Source organism: Ahaetulla prasina, chromosome 2 (assembly GCF_028640845.1).
Source record: "Ahaetulla prasina isolate Xishuangbanna chromosome 2, ASM2864084v1, whole genome shotgun sequence".
NCBI lineage: Eukaryota > Metazoa > Chordata > Lepidosauria > Squamata > Colubridae > Ahaetulla > Ahaetulla prasina.
The window spans coordinates 237,040,326-237,066,670 of record NC_080540.1 but is presented as its reverse complement, the minus strand read 5'-3'; the positions used below and the strand labels follow the sequence as shown (position 1 = coordinate 237,066,670).

The window sequence follows — 26,345 nt, the reverse complement described above, 5'->3', positions numbered from 1 at the left end:
CTGGCTGCAATTCTTCCCTGGGTCAGAATTAAGTACCCCCCAGAGTACAGTTGTTATTTAGGGTCTCCCCATTTCAGCCTTTTGCTTTAGCCTATCTGCAGCTTTCCCCTCCAGCTTTGACCAAGACAGGAGTATTTTTGCAGTAATGAGTGACAGGAAAAGTACCTTTTGCAAATACTCTGTTTTGAAATCTGTCCAAAGCAAGGAGGTTGTAGTAGATACTGAGCAACATGAGATGGGCTTCAGATAATTTGGCTCAGATATTGAATAAGTAAGCAGAAACTTAACGTGAGGGTGGGTTTTGAGTGGTTGGAAGAAATGTACGCTGACTTGTGATGGTTGGGAAATTAAATGTGCTCTGCTGTGGTTAATACAGAAGGAGATCAATGCTGATGATAATGCTCTGGAAGTAATGTGGAAACTGTCTGGTCGGGCTTAATTTTGGTGAGCACTTGTTTAGGTTTGAAATATTTGCTGCCCATTAATCGAGACCCCTTTAAGGCCAAAGTATGGTAATTTGAGTTTGAATAGACTGGTGAAAGCAATTTGACAAAAAAAAAAAAAGATGCTATCTTAATTCAAAGATTTGCTTTGTTTGATGATCTGCATTGATTTTGTCTTGTTTTTGAATGTCACGAAATTTATTATACTGTATGTCTTTGGACTAATGAAGATATTAAAAATATTGTAGATTGCTAGTTGTTAAAAATGAGTGCTTCATCAAATAGATTTGTGATACATTTGATTTACACTCCCTGAAATGACATTTCCACTGTGAGCCAATATTCAGTTTGGGGGTATCTGTTCTACACAAAAGTTGAACTTTTACAACTGAATCATATAATACTTTACCAATAGGAAAATTAAACTGTATTAATTTGCCTTATTTAAAAAAAACTTGCAAATTTTTATCAATTTGGCACATGAACTAATATAATTAATTAGGATCTGTGTTTATACTAAACAAACTAAAAATCTGAAGGCAAAAAATCTGGGAAAAAAACATGAGCAAAAAACATTGACTGTACATATGTAATTGAAGGGTAAATATTTTAAATATCTATTTCAATATTTCTCTTTGGGTTTGAGCATTACTGTAAAAGTTGGTAAAATGTACCAATTTATATGCAGACCCAAACATTATTTAGAAGAATTACAATGTATATAAATCATTGTAGAGTGAAGTGTAATGCAGTTTATGGATTATTTTCATGATTAAGTCTTGATGAGCACTGAAATCTAAAAGGAACTGATAACACAAAGCATTTTAATATGATTCATCAAGTTCTATTTGGAAATCACTCTCCCAGACTTTCAAAAGAATTGGTGGACTTACTGTAAGAATTTTATATAGTATGGTTGATGTTCACTTGATCTTAAATATAGATATTTAAAGCTAGTTTCTCTGTCAGTAGAACACATAACATTCCCAATATACATTCACTCTTCTTGAACACATAATATATTTAGTATACATTTGTTCCTCTTGGACAAAATCCACAACTGTCAGTGGGTCATGGCACTGGTGACATGAAGAGACTGATGAGCTCAGCTCCTTTTGTTGGAGAGAGAAAAAGTTTAGTCCCTTTAAAAAAAGGGGGGGGAGGGTGGAATCTATGAAAAAAAGACCGAAAAAAGGTTGGATTTTTAATATCACCTCTAAAAGCTGCTAATGAACAGCTGGAATCATCAAGTCTTTGGAGTCTTCGGAGAAGGGCGGTATAGAAATATGAAAAATAAATAAATAAATATCTGCCATGCTTACGTAGATAATCTGAAGAAAACACCATCTGATATAGAGTCGTTGCTCAAAGTTGTCTGTATGTTTACAGCCAAGATTTATTTTATTTATTTCTTTATTTCGATTTTTATACCACCCTTCTCCCGAAGGACTCAGGGCGGTGTACAGCCAAGTAAAAATACAGTATATACAGATTAAAAGAAATTAAAAGAGAACATATTATATTGTGGCTGAAAATTTTAAAAAGTTTAAAATCTTAAAATATAAATAACCCCAATAAAAATTTAATCCAGTCCCGCTTGAATGAATAGGTGCGTTTTCAGCTCACGGCGAAAAGTCAGAAGATCAGGCACTTGACGTACACCAGGGGGAAGTTCATTCCAAAGCGTAGGAGCTCCAACAGAGAAGGCCCTTCCCCTGGGGGCCGCCAACCGACATTGCTTGGCGGACGGCACCCTGAGAAGGCCCTCTCTGTGTGAGCGTACGGGTCGGTGGGAGGCAAAAGGTAACAGTAGGCGGTCCCGTAAGTACCCGGGTCCTAAGCCATGGAGCGCTTTAAAGGTGGTAACCAGGATCTTAAAGCGCACCCGAAAGACTACAGGAAGCCAGTGCAAACTGCGCAGGATTGGTGTTACATGGGAGCAACGAGTTGCTCCCACTATTACCCGCGCAGCTGCATTCTGGACTAGCTGCAGCCTCTGGGTGCACCTCAAGGGCAGCCCCATGTAGAGAGCATTGCAATAGTCCAGGCGGGAAGTGACAAGGGCATGAGTGACCGTGCATAAGGCATCCCGGTCAAGGAAGGGGCGCAACTGGCGCACCAAGCGTACTTGGTGGAAGGCCCTCTTGGAGACGGCCGCCAAATGATCGTCAAACGACAGCCGTCCATCCAAGAGGACACCCAAATTGCGCACCCTCTCCGTTGGGGCCAATAACTCGCCCCCCACAGCCAGCTGCGGCTGCAGCTGACTGTACCGGGGTGCCGGCATCCACAGCCACTCCGTCTTGGAGGGATTGAGCTTGAGTCTGTTTCTCCCCATCCAGACCCGTTCGGCTTCCAGACACCGGGACAGCACGTCGACAGCTTCGTTGGGGTGGTCCGGGGTGGAAAAGTACAGCTGAGTGTCATCAGCGTACAGATGATAACTCACCCCGAAACCACTGATGACCTCACCCAGCGGCTTCATGTAGATGTTGAACAGGAGGGGCGAGAGAATCGACCCCTGAGGCACCCCACAAGTAAGGCGCCTCGCGGTCGACCTCTGCCCCCCTGTCAACACCGTCTGCGACTGGCCGGAGAGGTAGGAGGAGAACCACCGATAAACGGTGCCTCCCACTCCCAACCCCTCCAACCGGTGCAGCAAGATACCATGGTCGATGGTATCAAAAGCCGCTGAGAGATCTAATAGGACCAGGGCAGAGGGACAACCCCTATCCCTGGCCCTCCAGAGGTCATCCACCAACGCGACCAAAGCTGTCTCTGTACTGTGACCGGATCGGAAGCCGGACTGGAACGGGTCTAGATAGACAGCTTCATCCAGGTACCGGGGAAGCTGACATGCAACCACACTCTCTACAACCTTCTTCCGGCTCGTCATCGACAGCAGCTCGGGAGTTCATGGCTTCCATGACGGCCTTAGACCTGACGCAAGTAGTTGATGGCCCTACCCACACCGGGGGTGGTACACTCGATTTGATTTTTGTCTCTGGTCAGTGGTCGAGAGATCTGGACTTAAAGGAAATAGTCACCGAACCTTTGTCATGGTCAGATCACTCTCTCCTTCGCCTAGACTTTCTGACCGCCACCCAACACCGCAGGGAGACGGAGCCGATGCGTTGGTTCCGTCCCAGGCGCCTGATGGACCCGGAGAGGTTCCGGACGGAGCTTGGGCCATTCCCTGAGGGTCTGGCTCACGGCACGTCTGAGGAACTTGTTGCGGCCTGGGAACGGGCCGCGGCGGGGGCCTTAGATCGTGTCGTGCCTTTGCGGCCTCTGACCCGGCGCAGGTCCCAACCGGCTCCCTGGTTTTCCGAGGAGCTGAGGGGGATGAAGCGCCGGAGAAGACGCCTAGAGAGTTCCTGGAGGTCTAGCCGTTCAGAGGCTGATCGGACACTAGTGAAGTCCTATACAAGGACTTACCTAGTGGCATTGAGGGAAGCGAGGCGTTGCTACGCCTCCTCCCTCATTGCGTCGGCAGATAACCGCCCAGCCGCCCTGTTCCGGGTGACTCGTTCCCTTCTTCACCAGGGGGAGCGGGATGACCCGCTGCAGGGACGTGCTGAGGAGTTTAACGTTATCTATACGATAAAATCGTTCAGCTCCGGGACGGGTTGGACCAAGATTGCAGTGACTCAGGTGAGGCGTCCGAGGGTGGTCTTGGTGACATTGTCTGGGATGAGTTTGACCCTGTGGCTCCCGAGGACATGGACAGGTTGTTGAGTAGACTGAATGCCACCACGTGTTTACTGGACCCGTGCCCCTCCTGGCTGGTGCTGGCCACTCAGGAGGTGACACGAGGCTGGCTCAGGCGATTACGATCGCTTCTTTGGTGGAGGGTGTCTTTCCGCCGCCTTGAAAGAGGCGGTGGTGAGACCCCTCCTTAAGCCTTCCTGGACCCGGCTGTTTTAGGTAATTATCGTCCAGTCTCCAACCTTCGCTTCGCGGCGAAGGTTGTAGAGAGTATGGTGGCATATCAGTTTCCCCTGCACCTGGATGAAACCGTCTATCTAGACCCGTTCCAGTCCGGTTTCCGGCCCGGTTACAGCACAGAGACGGCTTTGGTCGCGTTGGTGGATGATCTCTGGAGGGCCAGGGATAGGGGTTGTTCCTCTGCCCTGGTCCTATTAGACCTCTCAGCGGCTTTCGATACCATCGACCATGGTATCCTGCTGCGCCGGCTGGAGGGATTGGGAGTGGGAGGCACCGCTATCGGTGGTTCTCCTCCTATCTCTCCGACCGTCGCAGGCGGTGTTGACGGGGGGGCAGAGGCCGCCCCCGAGCCCCCCCCCTTGTGGGGTGCCGCAGGGGTCGATCCTCTCGCCCCTTCTGTTTAACATCTACATGAAGCCGCTGGGTGAGATCATCAGTGGTTTCGGCGTGAGGTATCAGCTGTATGCGGATGACACCCAGCTGTACCTTTCCACGCGGACCACCCCAACGAAGCTATCAAGTGCTGTCCCGGTGTCTGGAGGCTGTACGGGTCTGGATGGGGAGAAACAGGCTCAAGCTCAATCCTCCAAGACAGAGTGGCTGTGGATGCGGCATCCCGGTACAGTCAGCTAAATCCGCGGCTGACCATCGGTGGCGAGTCATTGGCCCCGATGGAGGGGTGCGCAACTTAGGCGCCCTCCTGGATGAACGGCTGTCTTTGGAAGATCATTTGACGGCCGCCTCCAGGAGAGCGTTTACCAGGTTCGCCTGGTGCGCCAGTTGCGCCTTTCTGGACCGGGATGCCCTGTGCACAGTCACCCACGCACTCGTGACGTCTCGCCTGGATTACTGCAATGCTCTCTACATGGGGCTCCCCTTGAAGAGCATCCGGAGGCTGCAGTTAGTCCAGAATGCGGCTGCGCGGGTGATAGAGGGAGCCCCTCGTGGCTCCCGTATAACACCTATCCTGCGCCGACTGCACTGGGTGGCTGTGGGCTTCCGGTGCGCTTCAAGGTTTTGGTGACCACCTTTAAAGCGCTCCATGGCATAGGGCCGGGTTATCTACGGGACCGCCTGCTGCTACCGAATACCTCTCACCGACCCGTGCGCTCTCACAGAGAGGGACTCCTCAGGGTGCCGTCAGCGAGGCAATGTCGTCTGGCGGCGCCCAGGGGAAGGGCCTTCTCTGTGGGGGCTCCCACCCTCTGGGATGGACTGCCCCCAGGACTTCGTCAGCTTCCGGACCTTCGGACCTTCCGCCGCGAGCTTAAAACATATCTATTTAATTGCGCAGGACTGAGTTAGATTTTAGTTTATGGGTTTTATCTTGGGTTTTAATTTTTATATTTTTAATTAAGGCTTTGAATAAGTTTTTTAATTGTTTTTAGAATTGTATTTATTGTATTTCTTGCTTTTAAATGCCTGTAAACCGCCCTGAGTCCTTTGGGAGATAGGGCGGTATATAAATATAAACAATAAACAATAATAATAAACCTTCGCCACAAAGCGAAGGTTGGAGACTGGACGATAATTTCCCAAAATAGCTGGGTCCAGGGAAGGCTTCTTGAGGAGGGGTCTCACCACTGCCTCTTTCAAGGCAGCGGGGAAAACCCCTTCCAACAATGAAGCATTTATAATTCCCCAGAGCCAACCTCGTGTCACTTCCTGAGTAGCCAGCACCAGCCAGGAAGGACACGGGTCCAGTAAACATGTGGTCGCATGCAGCCTCCCCAGTAACCTGTCCACGTCCTCGAGAGCCACAGCCTCAAACTCATCCCAAACAACCTCCACAAGACGTGCCTCTGCCATCCCCCCTGGATCATCGCAATTTTGGTCTAAATTATCCCGAAGCTGAACGATTTTATCGTATAGATAACCGTTAAACTCCTCAGCACGTCCCTGTAGATATTGCACTGGAGTTTGGGTTGGACAAAAGGATCACCCTCACCATCAACAGAGGTAAAATTGTGAAAATTGAAGGAATGAAGATGCTATTTGAAAATAACTCGGGAGTCTGGATGAAGAAGACCATTAAAAATACCTGATCATCCCTCAAGCTGAAAACATCTAGTACACTGAAGTCAAGAAGAAGTCTAGAAGTGAATACATCATGAGAGTGAAGAAGGTCTTCAAATTCAGTGGACAAAATACTATCAAGGCATCTATACCAGTGGTGAAATTCAATTTTTTTTTTACTACTGGTTCTGTGGGCGTGACTTGGTGGATGTGGTGTAGCTTGGTGGGCGTGGCTTGGTGGGCATGGCAGGGAAGGATACTGCAAACTCTCCATTCCCACCCCACTCTGGGGCCAGCCAGAGGTGGTATTTGCTGGTTCTCCGAACTACTCAAAATTTCCACTATTGATTCTCCAGAACCTGCTGAATTTCACCCCTAAGCTATACCTGTGCAGTTCTAGCAGGCAAAGAGGTAACATCAAGATCTGGCAATGGCTAAGAGTAGGAAAGTTGAAGAAAGAGAAAGAGAGGCTAATTCTGGCAGCAGAAGATGAAGCGTTCAGAACAAATGCATATAAAGCCAGAATTGAGAAGACAGTAACAGACAGCAAATGCTATCTCTGCATGACCGTAGGTGATGCAGGAAGATTGCACAGAATGATTACAAACAACATCAGGACACAGTAGCAAGAATGGTGTATTGGCACATCTTCAAGAAATACCATTTTTCCTGAAAACAAGAACTGGTGGAACCACAAAATAGACAAAGTAATAGAAAATAAAGAAGCTAAAATGCTCTGGGAATTTAGAATTTTGACAGACCAGGATCTGCCACATAACACCCCAGACTTTGGATAAGAAAGGGGGAAAAAGTATCTTTATAGTGGATGCTGCAATATCTGGAGACAGCAGAATAGAAGAGAAAGAACCAGAGAAAATTACAAAACACGAAGATCTGCAAATAAAACTAGAATGATTGTGGCAAAAGAAAGCAAAGGTAGTGCCAATATTAGCAATAGCAATTACAATAGTACTTAGACTTATAGACCACTTCACAGTGCTTTACAGCCCTCTCTAAATGGTTTACAGAGTCAGCATATTGCCCTCAACAAGCTGGGTCCTCATTTTACCGACCTCGGAAGGTTGGAAGGCTGAGTCAACCTTGAGCCTGGTGAGATTCAAACTGTCAAATTGCAGGCAGCCGGCAGGCAGCAGAAGTAGCCTGCAGTACTGCATTCTAACCACTGTGCCACCTCAGTTCTTAAAAGCAGAGGTGGGTTTCAACAGGTTCTGAACAGTTTTGGAGAACTGGTAGCAGAAACTTTGACTAGTTCGGAGAACCGGTAGTAAAAATTCCGACTGCCCCCCCCCATCTATTCTCTGCCTCCCAATTCCCAGCTGATCAGGAGGAAATGGGGATTTTTGCAGTAACCTTCCCCTGGAGTGGGGTGAGAATGGAGATTTTACAGTATCCTTTCCCTGCCACGCCCATCAAGCCATGCCACGCCCACCAAGCCACACCCACAGAACCAGTAGTAAAAAAATTTGAAACCCACCACTGCTTAAAAGGTATCGAGCATAACATCTGGAGCAGCACTGGCATTGACAAAATCACGATCAGCAAAAGGCAGCTTTACTTGGAACAGCTTACATCCTGTGACAATGTAGATTGTCCTTATTTAATGTCCTTAAAGTTATGCTACTGAATGAAGGGAAGTTACAAAGTTTTTAGCGACACCGCAGTCACATGATAAAAACTTGGGTGGCCACACTTATAACTGCCTGGGGAGCTGCAATTCTCACTGACTGTCTTTGCCTGGTATTAGCTGGGAAAACAGCCTTTGGCTGCAATGCTGGGCCTTGGCCTAAAATAGAGGCCTGGGGCCTTCAGCAATCTCAGGCATTTCCACCAGCCCGGGCCTTGATGCCAGCCCTGGTTAGCACTGCTGCTGCTACTCAGAAATGACACCTTGCAACATTCTTCAATGCACGTGAGCCTGGCGATCTGCACAATTGCTCCCTTCACTCAGTTGCTTCCGAGGATCTGCTGCCATGTGCTGCTCACCTTCTGGCATTTTCTCCTGCTTTTGAGAGACCCATATGACTTATCTGACGCAGCTTCCTGTCACACCAGGCCTTCTTTCCTGAAATCATGGAAGCCTCCGGAAGCCTTTGAAGTCTTAGGCCATGTAGGCCTCTCAATAGGAGAAAAACGCCTGAAGCTCTGGATGAAACAAGCAATACGTGATTTCCTACAGTTTACTTTGGAGAATTGTTTATAAAAGTTGGTGACAAAGGCTGGGCTGTTGTAGATCCAACTGTAAAATCATATGTTTCGTCTTTTCCTGCTGTTACTGCATTTGAGATTGATATAAACAGAAATGTAAATGAAGCTCTTCAAATATGCATGTTGAGATGGATGTGTTCTTGGTTATATCCCCCCAGTGTGACGATTTTAGGAACATCTATATTATCCATGACCACTTGGGTCATTGTTTCAGAGATCTTTCCTTACCAAATTCATCTATCCCTTCAACAGTGGCAGAGCTTCTAATATACTGGAAAAGTTCTTAAGAATCAAGGGAGATATTTAGAGATGTCAATATGTGATGCATCATTCCACTCAATTAAAGGTTACAGACACAAGAGTTTTAGTAGCATATACATAACTCTTCCTGTGATGAAAAAAATGTGCTGACATATTTGCAATAATGTCACAATCCTTATCTGTACTTACTTTCTGATTCAAATATATAAATCATTGACTTTGCATTGTCTTATCATAGTTATCATAGTTGTATGTATCTATCTTTTGTGAAATACTATGTGAAATGTTAACAAAAGTGTTAGTTTAGTTCTGCCAGTTTTTAGACTTTTTAATTCTTAACTCTTAATTTTTATAGTCTTAATAATAATAATAATACTGTAAATAATAATATCTTTATTGATACATTAGCAAAAAGAAAAAGACAAATATGGATTGTATATATAGAATATTTTATTTACAAATGCATTGGCTGTTACATAGTTATAATTATTCCAATAGAAGATAATATTTGTAGCTCAGAGTTGAACTTGATGCTCTGTGAGCTTGATTGTTTTCTTGAAGAGTTTTATTATTAAACTAGGTAACATCATCAGTGCTAGTAGGGAGTGGGATTTGCTGTCATTTTATATACTAGTGGTTTGCCCTATCAGTGTTGGTGGGAGAGGTTTTGGTGGTTGCTTGATTAGGCTGTTGTTTATGGTTGTTGGTCTGAGTTGGTAGGTTTTTGGATTGGAATATTGTTTGCTTCTTGATTCTTGGTCTAGTGTTAATCATGGTGTTAATGTCTGTTCAACTGGGTGTTGATTGCTGGTGTTTTGGTCTTTTTTGTTTCTTTTTTGGCTCTTTTATTGTCTCTTTTTAATGGTATATAGATGCTGCATATCTCTATGTTTCTATTGATGGCTGATTTGTCCAAGTGTCAAGTTTCTAGGAATTCTCTTGTGTTTTTGGACTTGGTTTGGTCTAGGATGCTCACAGTTTCTCAATTGATACTATGATTAAGTCTGTCCATGTGTTGTGAAAGGAGTTTTCATCATGTCTTTTGACTGCTAGTTGGTGTTCATGGATGCACTCTGTTAGTCTTCTTCCTGTTTATCTTACATAATGACTGTTTTAGTTTTTACATTGTATGTTATAGTTTAAATGGGCTGTTAAACTCGCGTCCTGCGGGCCAGATGCATCACATTCTGGCCACACCCACGCTCAGTTTAGCAAAGGGGGGAAAAAGTCACAATATGTCATGTGATGCCACCTTGATAACATAAGTTTGACATCCCTCTTACAGATGATGCCATCTGTTTTTCTTCTGGGGCTGCTGGGTCTTTCGATTTACTTAGATGTTTTGGAGGGCTTTTGTCACTGCGTGTGCTATGGTGATGTCATGTCATTTTAATAGTCTGTTGGTGGTTTCTGAGATATTTTTGATGTACTGTATAGCAATATTATCCTTTTCACAGTTTGTGTTCGTTATATTATATTGAGTCGAGTGACCAGGCACTTTTTGATAAAGTTGTGTGGGTATCCATTTTGTTGGATGATCTTGTATAGATGATCTATATCCTTTTTGCTGATGTTTAGGGTTTCTGCGGTGTGTTTGTGCTCATCTAAATAGTGTTCTTACACAGCTTCTCTTGTGAGAGGTTGGTTTTTACTTTGGTAGTGGAGCAGTTGATTGGTGTGGGTAGTTTTATGAAGACCCGTGTTTCTAATTTGCCATCACTGCTTCTGCTGATGAGGATATCCAGGAAGGATAGTGTGTTATTCTTTTCTTCTTACCTTGTTAATTTTTTTCCTTTGAAGATGTACTAGCACTGATGCTGTTACCTAGTTTGAGTAGTCAAACATCTGCAAGAAAACAAGCAACCTCAAAGAGTTTGCCAGAACCCCTCAGAAAGGACTTTGTTTGCCCACAACATAGTACATAATCATCAGCTCTTCTTCTGGGCAGATATTCCAAAATTCTCTAATCCAAATGAATCCTTCTTCCTGTACTGCTACATTGCAATTTATACAAGAGTAAATGGAATTATTTTATTTCATCTGTGACTGTATTCTGGGTAAACAGATATTTATTACAGAAAGCTCCACTTCCTGACTCTTAATATTTGGATTATAATATTATGATTAAATTCTATGTTGCTGCAGTTAAAATGTGTCATGAAACATCGAATCCTGATTATTACGCTTTTATATGTTTCTGTGTTCTTTCCTATGGAGATATATAGATATATATGTACATACATGCATTTTTTTAACTCTTTAAGCCTTAAGCTACTTCTAAGCAGATACTGTTACTGGCAAGTTTTTTTATTGCTTGGAAATTTTCATTAATCAGCAAAGGTAAATATAAATGTTTCTCTTTTTAAACCAACAGAAATCTGTAACTTTAAGATGGTCGGGCTAGGAAACAGTCGTCGTGGGATAAAATCACCTCCTCTTCTAGTAGCAGCACTTGTGGCTTGTATAATTGTTCTGGGATTTAATTACTGGATAGCAAGTTCCCGTAGTGTCGATTTGCAGGTATTGCTCTTTTGTTGGTTTTTCACAATGAGTGAATCAATGTATATTTTATTTTAAAATGTTGTTTTTTTTCTCACGATTACAATTCACTTTAGAGTAATTATATCTGACAAACATTTGGAATTTGGCAAATACGGTAAGCAAATAAGGAAGAAGAAAAGTACCTGATAAAAGATTGCATCCTGTTCAACTAGGAAATAATGTAATTTTGTACCAGGCATTAGTAGCGTGGTGCCCTTGAGCATTGTGATATAAAAGATGCCACTAGACAGCATTCACTGAGCTCCACCATTTTTTCCAAATCTCATCAGACAATCAAATCTAAAAAGATCTCTGTGTTAACAATGTTTCAGGAGAGTTTCACCATTTATGGTTCATTTTTCAAATATCTTTGGCACCTATAACTTTGCACAATCCTGGCTGCTGCCTGAAAAAAAACACAACACAATTGGCCATGACTTTAGACTAATTTTACATGATTGAAAAGACCATTTTCAATTTATTCTGCCTCCACATTACATGTGATGCGTATATGCAAACAGGCCAGCGGCTTTCTTATTTTAACTCAGTATGTGGAATTAATTGTAAGCTTCTTGGTTCTACTATCTCACGGTTTTGGCTACCCCGATCCTTGTCCCATTGTCTCTTAGAGTGCACAGATCCACCTGTGTTCAATGGCAGTGTCTCTCTGGAGCTTTTTATCCTCCTGAAGAATCGTTATATCAGTATCTTTTTCACAGATGATGCAGTAGATCACATTTCATAGTGACGGAGAGAGTCTCCCATTATGTATTCCCCATGCTAACTATAAACATCCAGGCAGATATAAATAGCATTTGAACTGCAGAAAAATAGTCATTGCATTGTGGCTGGAGTATATGACCCATGTACGTGGTACATTTTTAATAGTATAGTAAATGTATAACTGTATTACAATACAATTGTGCAATTATTCTTAGCTGTAAGAGGTGTGTATATGTACATAGAAAATTAGTCCTGTTCCCATGGAAAAACTTATTAATCACTCTTTTCAAATAAGAGGAAATAGAGGCCAAATGATTTTTTTTCCCTACAAATATCTTCACCATGCCCCAGATCAAAGATGAAAGTTGGGAAAATATTGTAGAGCTGGTTTTACAGCTTTTAAGCCACTCCTTTACTAGATTGTATAACTCTATAGAAAATGCAACAACAACAACAAAAAAGAAACTTCTCTAGATTGGCCCTTTACCTTCTCTCCATCAGTTTCTGCTAGTAGCAGGTAAGTTCTGTCCTCTGAGCCAAGTAGTGTATTTCCTCGCAATTACTATCCTGAGGATCCAAAACTGCAAGGAATATTTTTCTCACCATCCTTCCTCTGTCCATATTTTCAAATTCTGTGATTCCCATTCAGCTAGTGAATTAAAGAATTCATAAGCATTTCATAGTAATCTATGTGTGTATATAGAGAAATAAATCCAATTTTGGATTTGTTTTGAAGATACAGAAATGAAAAACAAATTCTAATTATGCATGTATACTGGAGAGACTTACCAGTAATCTGATCAGCAACCGTGATAAACGTATATACTGTATATATATATGTACAGAGTTTTTTTCCCCCAACACTTTTCCTCCTAGAATCGTTTAATGGAACTAGAAGGCAGAATGCGCAGGGCAGCTGCAGAAAGAGGTGCTGTAGAAATGAAAAAGAATGAATTCCAAGGAGAACTAAAGAAACAGAGGGAACAGATTGACAAAATCCAGTCTATGCATGATTTCCAAATAGAAAATATCAACAAAATACACAGAGGTGAAAAGGTAGAAGTTTTTTGCTTCTCACTTTTGGGACTTTATATAAATGTTCTATTAATATTGTCTAGTCTATCATAAAGGAAAAGGCTTTGTTGATAAAAATTAACGTACAGTTTCTAGGGATAACTACTGCAGAAGTTATGAAACTAGTGTGGGAATTCAGAAGTCTAACATAAAATCTGTTTTTTATGTGGCAGAGTATGTGAATCTGTTATCCATGTTGAATTTATCAACCAATTAAATTAACAATTTCAAAAATAACTTATTTAACTATTTGCCCTCTTAATTAAATTTATAAGCTCTACTCCATTGCAAACACAGAAAAACTAGAATACTTTAAAAAGCAGTAATTCACCATTCTTATAATCATTTCCACTCCATTAAAACTCACAACAGTTCACATAATTTATATCAAAACAATAAAACCAAATACTTAATGAAAGGAATTGCAAAGGGATAGAGCCACTACCAAAGAGCATTAATTCACATAGAGAAATGCATAGCATCATCAAACTCTGGATGCACTTCCTGGGAAGTTGATTCTATCAGAAGGAAATGATCCTGAATGAATCTTGGCATTAAGCTATGAGGGGTTTTAGAGGTAATAATCAGCACTTTGAATTGTACATTGAAGCCTATCGGCAACCAGTGCTATGCGGCAAAAATTGCTGTATTTTGTATCAGTTGCAGCTTCCAGATAGCCTTCAAGGGCAACTTTTGCAAAACGGCCTATGGAAAATTCTAGTAGTCAGTCAAAATTGGGATAGAACATGTATTTTGGTCACCTGGAACTTTTGTTTGAAGAACGTCTACAACTGATGGCTCAGCCAAGGTTCCGCAGAGTCTCCCTAGCCATGATCTTGACAGAGTAGTCTTCTCATTTCCTTGAAATCAACAAAACATTGCTGCTGCTTCTATCATAATTTCAATCAAACTAACTTAAATACAGAGTTTATCAGATAGGCATACTCTTTCAAAAACCCAGGTGGCTTTGAATTATGGCTACTGGCAAATCTGCAACTGCAAATCTGAATTATGGCTACTGGCAAATCTTTAACGCAGGCTGGAATGCTTATGTAATTTTCCATTTTCAGATACGGCTTATGAATTTTTCACAAGTTCTCCCTTTATAGTTTAAGCTAGAATCTGCTTTTTAGAATAAAAATATAAAATTACCAACATGCTGTTTTTGTATTTGAAGCCCTCTTCTGAATTGGCATAGAAATGTAATACAGCTCACAATTAATTAATGCTAACTGTGACATAAGGCCCTTACAAACATACGTGTATTACTTGAAGAAAGTTTATCCATTCCTAAATTAGTTGTCTAGACAATTTTACACAGATTTTATCCAGAACATTTCCAGGAAGAAGTCCTGTACCATCTGCTTGCCAGCTGGCCAAGAGTTGCAGATAGCTATTGACAGATTTGCTTTATAAGATAACTAAACATTAGTTCTAATAACAGTATGTCTTTTCTTTTTTACACGAACAAAGTTTTATTTAAAAAATAGACCAAAATAAAAAGCAGACCATGGAATACATATTATTATTTTTCGCCTCGCCTGAGTTAAATTTATTCAAGTCTAATAATGTTGAGTTTGTGTCCCATCTTATATGTGATATAATCTTCAGAGCTGGCAATTGTAAATGAATAATGTGAAGCATGTGTAGCTGAATAATGTAATTAGAAATAAAATTGATTTAGGATATTTTACAGTGTGGAAGAAAAAAATATTGGTGGAGTTAGTTGTTATTTGAGGTGCATTGAGAATCAAATTATGAGCAAATAGTTTTGATTTTCTTCAAAATGAAAGCAAGGTTTTGGTAATATTCTAATACAGACTTCTGAAGTACATACCCAGACTATAATCTCTGTTCTTTTTAATCAATTTCAGTTGCAAAAAGAAACAAATGCCACTTTCCAAGGATTAGTTAACATTTATATAATACTAGGAGAATGTAGAAAGTAAATGTTGAAGGCTTGAGATGAAATCTAGACTTAGTTACAGGCAGAGGAAACTATTTTAAAATAATTCTATTAAATTAACCATGTGACTTGTCACACTGACTCATGTATTCTAAATATGATTTAAGGCTGGATCCAATTGATACTTCTCAACCACGAAACTTCCCCTTTTTCTTTGTCATAGGAAATATTATTAAATAACATCACAATAAATGATCAACTGATCCACAATCTTCAAGGTAAATCTCAGTAAAGTATCATCATTGCAATTTTTATTCTGTATTTACTGATATATTATTTTCCATTCCGAAACAGTAAAAAAGGATAACCAGAGAATATAGGTTTAGATTGTAAGTCTGATATATAATTGGCTGAAAAAAGGAACTTGAAATACAATGCTTGAAGAAAAAGTTTCAAGGCCACTCTTGAATGATCATCTATTTCTTTGTTTATTCCTTAAAATAAAAAGAATTTGTGATATATTGATAAGATTCCAAATAGATATCATCAGGGGATACAAGGAAGCAAATAATGTCTCAGGCATTGTGACTGCATGCAAATAACATGATTATATAATATAATGCAGTTCATGCAAATTGTATAATTCATGTCATTTACATGTGTCTTGTCACCATGGCTTCCTGCGAAAAGCATGTGGAACAGTGTACAGGGAAACAGTTGTGTCCAGAAAAATAAAATATCAACCTATTAAACCATACTGATACAAGGACTTAAATCATAAATTATTACAATATTAGAAGCTTAAATCATGAACAAAAACTGGAAGTAATTGGAAATATTGGAAACTTTACTGGTTTTCAGAATAGAAGCAGTTGATAATTATTTATTTAAAGGCTTGTCCAGAACTAATGCTGGGTATTATTGTTCATATTTTTTTAATGCATATGAAGGATACTATTCCAATATCCATTTTTATTACCGTATATACTCGAATATAAGCCGATCCGAGTATAAGCCGAGGTCCCCAATTTTACCCCAAAAAACTGGGGTAAACTGGGGACTCGAGTATAAGCCGAGGGAGGGAAATGAGGCAGCTACCGGTCAGGGAAAGCCTCCCTCCCTCAGCCGAGAAGGCTGGCGGCTCCCCCGCCCCGCCCTCTCACTGCACCGGCAGGGCTTCCCCGCGCTAATGCAAAAGCCCGCCAAGTTTGCACCATCCGGTATAATGTGAAAAAAAGAAGAAAAAAAAAACTCGAGTATATACGGTATATAAAAAAGAAAAAAAACTCGAGTATAAGTTTAGGACGTTTTTCAGCACAAAAAACATGCTGAAAAACTCGGCTTATACTCGAGTATATACGGTATGTAAAAAAGAAAAAAAAAGGAGGGTGGGAGATAAAAACTAATTGAGGAGAAAGTTGGAAGATAATCATGCAGTTGTACTTTTAAGGCTGCAGTCTGAAACATACAGAAATAAAGGGGACCTTTCTTTTAGATAAATAGGATTATTCAGCATAGGTCTGGCAGACAGAACAAAATAGGCTTTATTTAGTCTAATTATTATGGACCAATCTCTTCTTAATTAAAAAAAAACCCTTTGCTCTTTCATACCTTGTGTTTTTTTTCTTTTATTAAAATAAAAAACAATATTGCTGCAGAGAATTTGAAAAAATTCCAGAGGAAATGTGAGAAGCTTCAATTAGATGCCAACAGATTTCAGAACAATCAGACAAACCTCCAGAGAAAATTTTCGTTGGACATGTAAGTTTGCATTAGTTGTTTTTATATGCAAAATGAGTACAAATCAAAATTTGATTAAGCCTGAATATGAATAATTTTTCTATACTGAAATTGCTAGGTTAGATTTTTAAATCCTATACATATCTGGAAGCAAGTTCTATTGAAGTCAGTGGAGTTTCGGAAGGAAGCTATACTTTCACTATGGATCGCTACATCTAAATATGTTACCTAACTGATTCATGGATTCTGGTATTTAAAGTAAAACACTTTATGTAGCTATGTATCAAACAAGCAGGAAATATATGTGATTTGCAGTTAAAATGAAAGTTATATTTGGTTGATCTTAGTTATATTCATACCATTAGGTGAGTACAAAGAAGGAAGGGAAAAGTCAAAGACGGACTGGAAAAAAAATTCCTCTTCTCATAGAAACTAGGCTTCATGTAGTTCCTCAGCTATCTAAATTAGCCCAAAGGGGCCTCAGTAAATCTTTGGTTTCTGATCTTTCCAAGGCTGCAATAATAGGGAAGTTGTTGTCAGGACAAGCAACAGATCAACACATATAGAGTTCAAGGTGTCTACCGTATTTTTCGGAGTGTAAGATGCACCAGAGTATAAGACACACCTTAGGAAAATAAGAAAAAAGCTGATTGGCAGATGGATCGGCCTCCCAGAATATCCCCAATCAGCTGTTCCTAGAGGTAATTTTAGCAACAGGTTCCTTGGTTGTGAGCTCTGTGCCTTGCTTTTTTTTGCTTTTTTTTTCTGCCTCTGAAACTGTTTCAGAAAAAACTTTTTTCTGCCTCTGAAAGCCTCTGAAACAGAGCTTCAGAAAAAAAGCCTCTGAAGCTCTGTTTGGGAGCTTCTTTTCTGAAGCTCTGTTTGGGGCTTTTTTTCTGAAGCTCCGTTTGGAGCTTTTTTCAGCCTCCGAAACCTCCATTTGAGAAGCTGGGCATGGCTACATTCGGAGTATAGGATGCACCCTCTTTTTTGGGGGGAAAAGGTGCGTCTTATACTCTGAAAAATATGGTACTTTATTATATTCTTCCTATTATACAGGAATATACTGCCAGCTTTTGTCTGGGAACAGATAAATAAGGCTCTACGGAGCTTGCGGTGGGGAGAGTTGTCAGTCCTGGATCTTTTGCGGCTGCACCAGGATTTGAGGCTAATTCCACATTTGAGGACTCTTCCCTGCCTAGCTGGGTGTTTCCCAACATTGACAAGAAGCTTTTAAACGACAATAAAGGATTGGCAAACTATGTTCAGATTATTTCTTCATGATATTTACCTTCCTTTGGTGAATTCAAGGCAATATTGTGTACACCGTTCCACTCTCCCACTGTCAATTTTATTGTCACAACAACACTAACGCAGGTAGCACCGAATCTCAGAGGATAGTGACTGGCCAAAAGTCACTCAATAAGCTTCTTGGCTGGATAGTAATTTGAACTGAGTCTCCCCATTTCTTATCAAACAGTAACCATAACAACATGTTGGTTAGTGGATTATAGATTAGGAAGATTGTTTGCTTTATATTCTGTTCTTTGCTTCAAGGTCTAAGTGTCTAAGTAAGATGGAGGAACTGAAGGAACAATGTGAAGAAAAGCTAAAAGCATCACCAGAAGATAGCAAGATACAGCAAGAAAAGAAAAAAGAACTTACTACAAATATATCAGAAAAAACCCAAGTAAGATTGTAATGCTTTTTTATAGATGATTTATAGTTTTATACAATGATCTCATTATTCAGAACAATATAGTAGGGTCAAATCCAATAAACCCGAACCTCCCTGACAAGACGGTGTGGCTCTGGGTTGTTTGATCCATGGATAATTACCATCTTTGTTCTTAGATGGAGTCATACTGCCCCATACATACCTGGTATGTAATCTTGGGATGCTCCTAGATTCATGACTCCTGTTCAAGGAAAAGTGGCAGTTGTGGCCAAGCGGGACTTTGATACAGTTGTAGATTGTAAGTCAGTTATGGCCTTTCAGGGCAAGGTGTGTTATGGGTTGCATCTCTTAAGGAGGCCCATCTTGTGGGACCAAGAAGAAAGGCTTCTCTGTAGTGTCTCCCTTCTTGAGAAACACCGTTTCTGCTGAAATAAGATTGACCCCCACCTTGACACTCTTTTGAAAGATCCTGAAAACATGGTTTTGCCAGGAGCCTGGGGACCCCCATCAGTTTGATTGTGGTGGGGGGCTTATTGGGTTTTGTATTGGAGTTTTATTTCTGCAAGCTGTCCAGGGTCACTGTGAGTAGGTTGGGTAATCATGTAAACTTTCTATCCTGTTTCCCCCAAAATAAGACATCCCCTGATAATAAGCCTAAGCGGACTTTTGAACACATGGCAATAAGGCCAAGCGCTTATTTCAGGGTTCAAAAAAATATAAGATAGGGTCTTATTTTTGGGGAAACACGGTAAATCAATAAATGAAAGGCCACACTGCTTTGATCTGCCTGTATACTACACTATCCTGGGTTTTGGGGAAGATGTATATAAAGGCCAACATCAGGCACAGAACTGGCAGTTGTGACTTCACATTGTTGTGAACAGATTATAATACATTCCCCCAATAAAGTGGTTGTAGGGTTTGCACGCTTTGACAAAGAAGAGAACTATGTCAGAGGTTCAAGCAAACTGGAGGGTCAGGTCCCATCAGAGTATGTAGCCAAACGAAGTATCTTTCGCATAAACAGTATAGTGAGTTGTAACTTATAGAAACCTGTACTGGATCAGTCATTGTCCAGGTCAACAAGGTGAGGTGCTAGATATTGGAGTTCATAGACATCTGGTAACAAGTGGCTAAGAACTCGAGATTTTTGGCTGGGCAACAAGAACCAGCAGTTGCAGGACTATTGGAAGAAAAGTTGCTCACAAATTTAAAAAGACTGAAAGCAAAGAATGATTTGAATTACAAACCAGGTATAATGAGAAAAGGATATCTGAAAAGAGAGCACCAATTGTAGAAAGAAAAACATCCAAAATCAGAAACAACACAAACTACCAAATCAATGTTGATTTATAATGCAAAATAAAATATGTACAAAAGTAAAAGTAAAAGAACTGCAAAAGTCTATCCAGGGCGAAGAAATTGAAGCCTTGCCAGAAGTAGCTCAGACAGCAGAGTTGAACCAGGGAGAGTCTAAAAACTATGAATACCTGGGTATTCTTCAAGCTGACACACTAAGCACACTGAAGTCAAGAAGATTAGAAAATAATACATCATGAGAATGAAGAAGATCTTAAATTCAGTGGCAGAAGTACCATGTTTCCCCGAAAATAAGACCTTATATTTTTTTGAACCCTGAGTTTATGGTCTTATTGCCATGCACTCAAAAGCCCAATTGGGCTTCTTATCAGGGGATGTCTTATTTTGCGGGGAACAGAGCACTATCAAGGCAATTAATATCTGGATAATTCCTATCATTAGAAAAACAACTGGAATAGTGAACTGGACTCGGGCAAAACTAAAAACACTGGATAGGAAGACTAAAAAACCAATGACAATGAATCAAACCCTTCAGTTAAAATAAAACAATCAAGTATAAATTTAAAATTACACAGAAGCAGCCATTCTGGGAAGAAAGGGAAATTCATAAAAAAGATTGACTTAGATGCAGAAATGGGCCTGGATCAGGAAATGAGGAAAGAGACAGATTTTAAATGCTCTTTTAAGGAAGGTAGATTGAGATTATACACATCTAAGGGCAATGTTATTCCAGAAAGCAGGTGCCATAAGAGTGAAGGTATGCCAACTATGTCAGATATTATTGGACAGCTGGAGATAGGTATTTCCATATATCATATAAAGCTCTATGAGATAGAGCTTTATAGATAACAACCAGCGCCTGGAATTGCACCCAGAAACCAATGCAGTTTGTAACTTCAGGTGTACCTGCTATGTTCTAGATATGCTGTTCTAAAATATCGGTATAATTGTCCTTAGGGAAAAAAATTATTGAAAACATTAGGGGATGCACACATGCACACTTCCAGCATTTATGTACTTTCTAACATTTGAAATTTCCTTCATTTTTAACATATTGATTTCCCTTCTTATGATTATGGTTACCCAAGAATTCTGCATATGTACAATTTGGACTTATAGTTTTGTGATGAGGTATGCTCTTAAATATATTCTGAATATATATTCACACAATTATGTAGGTAAACTGAACTATGTATTAACCCAGCACTATATTCTGCTACAGAATTCTACATCCGCTTTCCCAACCTTATGTCCTTCAGGTGTATTAAACTATTAATATTAGTTCAGAAATTCTATGGGATAAAATTTGGGGACAGACTACTCTGCAATGCTTTTCAGTATAAAACAAAACAAACAGAAAAAATATTTTATTTTATTTTTTTAAAAGGCCAATATACAGATGCAGAATTTTGGAGAGACAGAGATTGATCATCATGATCTGACAAATCAGGAAAGTGAACTTGAGGAAAAAAACATGCCTAGTGAGTCTGTGAAATTAGTTTCAAGACCAGTATCTGTACTAAACAAAGAAGAATTGAATCATCATAGAGAAAAAGGTAAAAGTACAGCAATTAACTGTATCGTTTTGTTTTTGTCATTAAGATTTCATGTGGAATGTGGAATTGAAATATGAGTCAAGAGGCTTATATTAAGTCCTATAATCTATTTTGCTTCAATAACGGTGAATCATTATCAAATCAAAACTGCTTCAAACTGAATAGTTCATAAATTTTGTTTTACTGCCATGGTCTGTTTTCCATACAAGCAGTTAAGTAAGTTATTTAAATATTTAAATGAATGTGAATATGAATGCCATATCCAGGACACTTTGAAACATTTTCAGTCTGCAGAATTTATTTCTGGAACATGCCAAATTATTCCCAGAAGAATATGAGCTGGAGAATATTATAGAGGTCTCTTGTTCCACTTGGTTGCTGAATTTTTCATACTGCTCATATGTGTATATGCACTACTAGAGGTCATATTTCAAAGGTGAATGCAAGAGGACCGCTTCCCTTTCAGTTCACAGTCTAAGTAGTTCAGGAAAAACCCTTCATCAACTTTTGGACAAATGACATGTTTCTTCCGGCAACTTTCAAATAAAAAAATACTTCCAGATAAGATTCCCCAATAGAGTTCTATACCTTAATTTCCCCATGATTTGGGAGAGGGAGAATTTTCAAGATCAATCTTGAAATAATCAACCAAATAGAAAACAATTTCCTGATAAAAGAATTATCAAGAAGAAAATTTCACCCTCACCAACATTGGCAGGGTGAAGGTCCTTGACTTTCAACTGATCACTCATTGACTATTTGAAGTTACAAAGGACTTCCCAAAAGGTACTTATGACCCAGTCCTGAAGTTACATCCACTGTAGCATCCTGTGGTTGTTTGCTGTTATGATCAAGTCAGAGACATTTCAGGTGCCCCTTTGCTTATTTCCCTCCCCCTTCTTGATCTGCCAGGTTGGTCACTGACTTGATCTGCCAGGTTGGTCACTTCCACCCCATCCAAGAGCAATGATAATGCAAAATCCTCAGTTCCACCCAGTGGTGGGAACAACCAGTTGGCCGAACTATGCAAAAAATTCACAGATTTGGCCGAACTGTTGTGAACCGGCTGAATCCCACCACAGCTCCTCCCCATCCCTCTCCAATTGCTCACTATTCAAAAATCTCCATAGCTCAGGAGATCCGGAAGTGAAGGATAGACTGCTCTGTTGGTAGGCCACATGGCGCAATCCCACAATGGCCTCTTTTCTGAACAAAAAATAATGCTGGTGAATTCTCAGTTTTCCTCTCCTTGCTAGGTTTGCAAGGCTAATGCTGGTAGAGGTATGGGTAGTGATATGGAGAAAAAAAATCCTTGTGATTTTTTTCTCACTAAAGCTAGCTTTAGGGCCACCAAGCTAATGCTGGTCCCCCAGGGTCTCCCCCACCCGAGGCTACCCCACTTAATGATTTATGTGTTTGGTGAACAAATGCATTGCGGAGAGCTGGGATGAAGTAGTCATTCAATGAGTGCAGTTAACTTAGTGGCCCTCCCAAACGCTGACTCTAATGGGCAGGCTCCATTATGGTTGTAACCTGAGGACTATCTGCATATAAACAAGCAGCAAACCCCACAGTCATTAGCACTGATAGTGTTATCTAGTCAGGCAACGAAATGTCTGCAAGCAAGCATTCAACCTCAGCAGACATCAAGGACTCCCCAGTTCAACCCTGAGCAACATATATGTATGTTTTATATTAAAACCTTATATAGAAACCTGTAGTGATCTCCAATCTTGGAGCTGCATATTGAACAATGTGCCTCATTAGGTGTTTTTTTTTTAAGTTTAAAGCTTCCAAATTAACTCCCAAGAACTGGAAGACTGTTAGATTTTTTTGCTCTGAATATCCCATTCTGTGATTCAAACATAGGAAAAAACATTCATATTAAAATTTGAATTATTTAAATCAGCTCTAAAAACGTTTCTTCTGTTTATGTAAGGAACCAGTGATGTTCCTAATGAAGAGTCCAGGAAAAAGGAGGTTCTTCTCAATCAAGGCCACCTACAAATACCTTCTATTTCTAGCAGAGATCATAAAGCACTTCCTCCCAAACCAGAACCAGAGCTGAGTCACCATGAGAAAATTAGAAATGTACTTGGAGAAGCTTCAGTAGAAAGTCAGACTAGCAAATTCTCAGAACTCATAGGCCACCAAAATGTCAATGCAGCAAACGAAGTTGAAGAAATTGAACGAGAGGAACTCTTAAATGATGACTTGCAGCAGGATGACCAGGAAACTAATAAAAATGGTTAGTATAAGATTGCTCTCTCCCTTTGTATCAGGGTTGCAGTATTTGAGGAAGTGGAATAATTAACAGATTAACAGAGTTGGAAGGGATTTTATAGGTCATCTAGTCCAGGGCTCTCCAACCTTGGCAACTTTAAGCCTGATGGACTTCAACTCCCAGAATTCCCCAGCCAGCAAAAAAAGAAGCTGGAAGTTGAAGTCCTCCAGGCTTAAAGTTGCCAAGGTTGGAGAGCCCTGATCTAGTCCAATCCCCCGGCTCAAGCAGGAGACCCTATACCATTTCTGACAAATGGCAGTCCAATCTTTTATTGAAAGTCTCGAGTGATGAAGCTCCCACAACTTCCGAAGGCAAGCTGTTCTTTGATTTGTTGATTGTTCTCACTGTCAGAAAGTTTCTCCTCATTTCTAGGTTGAATCTCTCCTTGGTCAGTTTCCATCAGTGGTGGTATTCATCCAGTTCGCACCACTTCGGGAGAACCGGTTGTTAACTTTCTGAACAGTTTGGTGAACTGATTGTTGGAAGAAATCATTAGGGCAGAGAACCGGTTGTTAAATTATTTGAATCCCACCACTGGTTTCCATCCATTATTCCTTGTCTGGCCTTCAGGTGCTTTGGAAAACAGCTTGACCCCCTCCTCTCTGTGGCAGCCCCTCAAGTATTGGAAGATGGCTATCATGTCTCCCCTGGTCCTTCTCTTCACTAGACTAGCCATGCCCAGTTCATCTAACCGTTCTTAATATGTTTTAGTCTCCAGTCCCCTAATCATCCTGGTTGCTCTCCTCTGCACTTTTTCTAGAGTCTCAACATCTTTTCTATTTAATGTTTATAGAATTGTTATATTGTTATAGATGGCACTCAATATAAAGTATGTAATTTGATTTGTTACATTATCCGAAGAGAAACCAGAGTGCATGGTTTCATTGTGCTTGATCAAACTGTTGTATGTTTGATTCTGGCTTAAGTGTGATGTAGATCTATCCATTATAAGCATTTGGCAAGCCATAGTTAAGCACAATATAGAAATCCAAACATGATTTATGATTTCATGATGCATTTGATTAATTACATTATCAGTACTTTCTCTTAATATGTATTGAGAGTAAAACTTGTCTTTGCAATATAATTGGAAGACATCTTTTCAATTTACGTGAAGTTTGCATGCATGAAGTTATTGTTTGATTTGTTTTCACAGGTGAACTTGAAATTAAAAGAGTGGGCCAGGATAATAAAGGTACCGATTACAACTTAGATACAAATGAGGCAGAATCCGAAACAGATAAGCAGGCTGCTCTCATTGGCCAGCATAATAGCTTCAATGGTAATTTTTTTGTAATTTCCATGTTCTGGCATACAAAGTTTGCATTATAATTTGTTTTACTTTTAATAATGAACTTGCAAATCTTGACTGGATGAAAGGCTTTACAAATGAACATTTTCCATAATGGGGAATGTGACTGATGATCCCCAAGAGTAATATGAGTAAATTAAATATAATGACTTAATTACTCCAATTTACTTATTTTTCCTCCTTTTTTAGTTCAAAATCTTGGAAGATCCCAAAATGGAAAATCGCTTATTTAAGCTCAAGGGAGCTCAACAGCAGAAATTGTGAACAGCAATTTTAGTCTTCGACACTTGCAAAACTATTTAGGCAAGTCCACTCAAAACTTTTTCAAAAATCAGGGGATGTAAACCAGTTCTGATTCCTCTCCCATCAGGAAGATTATCTGCAGACTTAATAGGCTGGTTTTACATCTATGAATTACACTATTCCAGTGTTGCAGGGTGGAAATAAGCCCCTGAAAATATATGAAATCAACCTGTTACTCAGATAATAGGTATAGTTTCTTTTTTGAATCATAACGGTATCTACCACCTTAGATACAAATTGTCTTGCTCTAAAAATTGAGACTATTGCACAGACTGCAGCTTGAGAGATACTGCTTGTCCTGCTTCTGTTCAGATCTCTTCCAACATCATTATTCTCAGTTTATAAACCAAACTTACAAAGTCAGTTTTTATACTTCTTTTCTACAGAAGCTTCCTTCAGAAAGAAAATCTCTTAAGGAACTTATTAAACTCCTTTAAGTGCTTTGCTTTGAGGGACCTGTCTAGTACAGTGGGGTATGATATCAAGTAAATGTGCATAAAAGTGAGTTACATATCTACATCTTTTTTATTCAGACACTTTTCTTTTTTGAATTGTAGGAATGATTTAAGTATTAACCAAATGCAGGGGATTTCCTGCATTTATGTAAAAGAAGGCCTTACACATTCCAGAATTCTAATATACTAGAACAGCCAGCTATGTACCTTAATTTGTACATGAAAAAATGAATCCCAAATGTTTTGCTGCTTCATACCATATCTTATTTTGGTGTAAATAAAAGAACTGCAATATCATTTAGGGCATGATGCCGATTTGCTGTCAACACTGATTATAGCACTTTAGCCCTGTTGAAGAGAACTAGAATAGAGTAAGTGCAATACGATTATTTTGTACGACAAAGAGAAGATTTACAGATTACTATAGTATTTTGTTAAATGCAAATACTGAGTTTATTTTGATTAAGTTCTTGATTATAAAATAAGTGGGTTCTCAAGAGTTATAATTTGGTTGTGAGGTTACTATCAATAAAATACTCCACTCATTGGGAACAGTGTC

General features: G+C 40.0%; 1 protein-coding gene across 1 annotated transcript; it reads left to right on the top strand.

Annotated features, from left to right (window-relative positions):
- Nucleotides 1-26,345, top strand: GOLM1 (golgi membrane protein 1). Its single transcript, XM_058165826.1, is given in 11 exon segments — nt 1-21; nt 11,269-11,414; nt 13,035-13,214; nt 15,362-15,416; nt 16,797-16,899; nt 18,436-18,568; nt 21,264-21,432; nt 23,372-23,680; nt 24,873-24,998; nt 25,218-25,225; nt 25,227-26,345. Coding segments are annotated over 10 exon segments (1,278 nt in total). The 5' UTR covers nt 1-21; nt 11,269-11,285; the 3' UTR covers nt 25,293-26,345.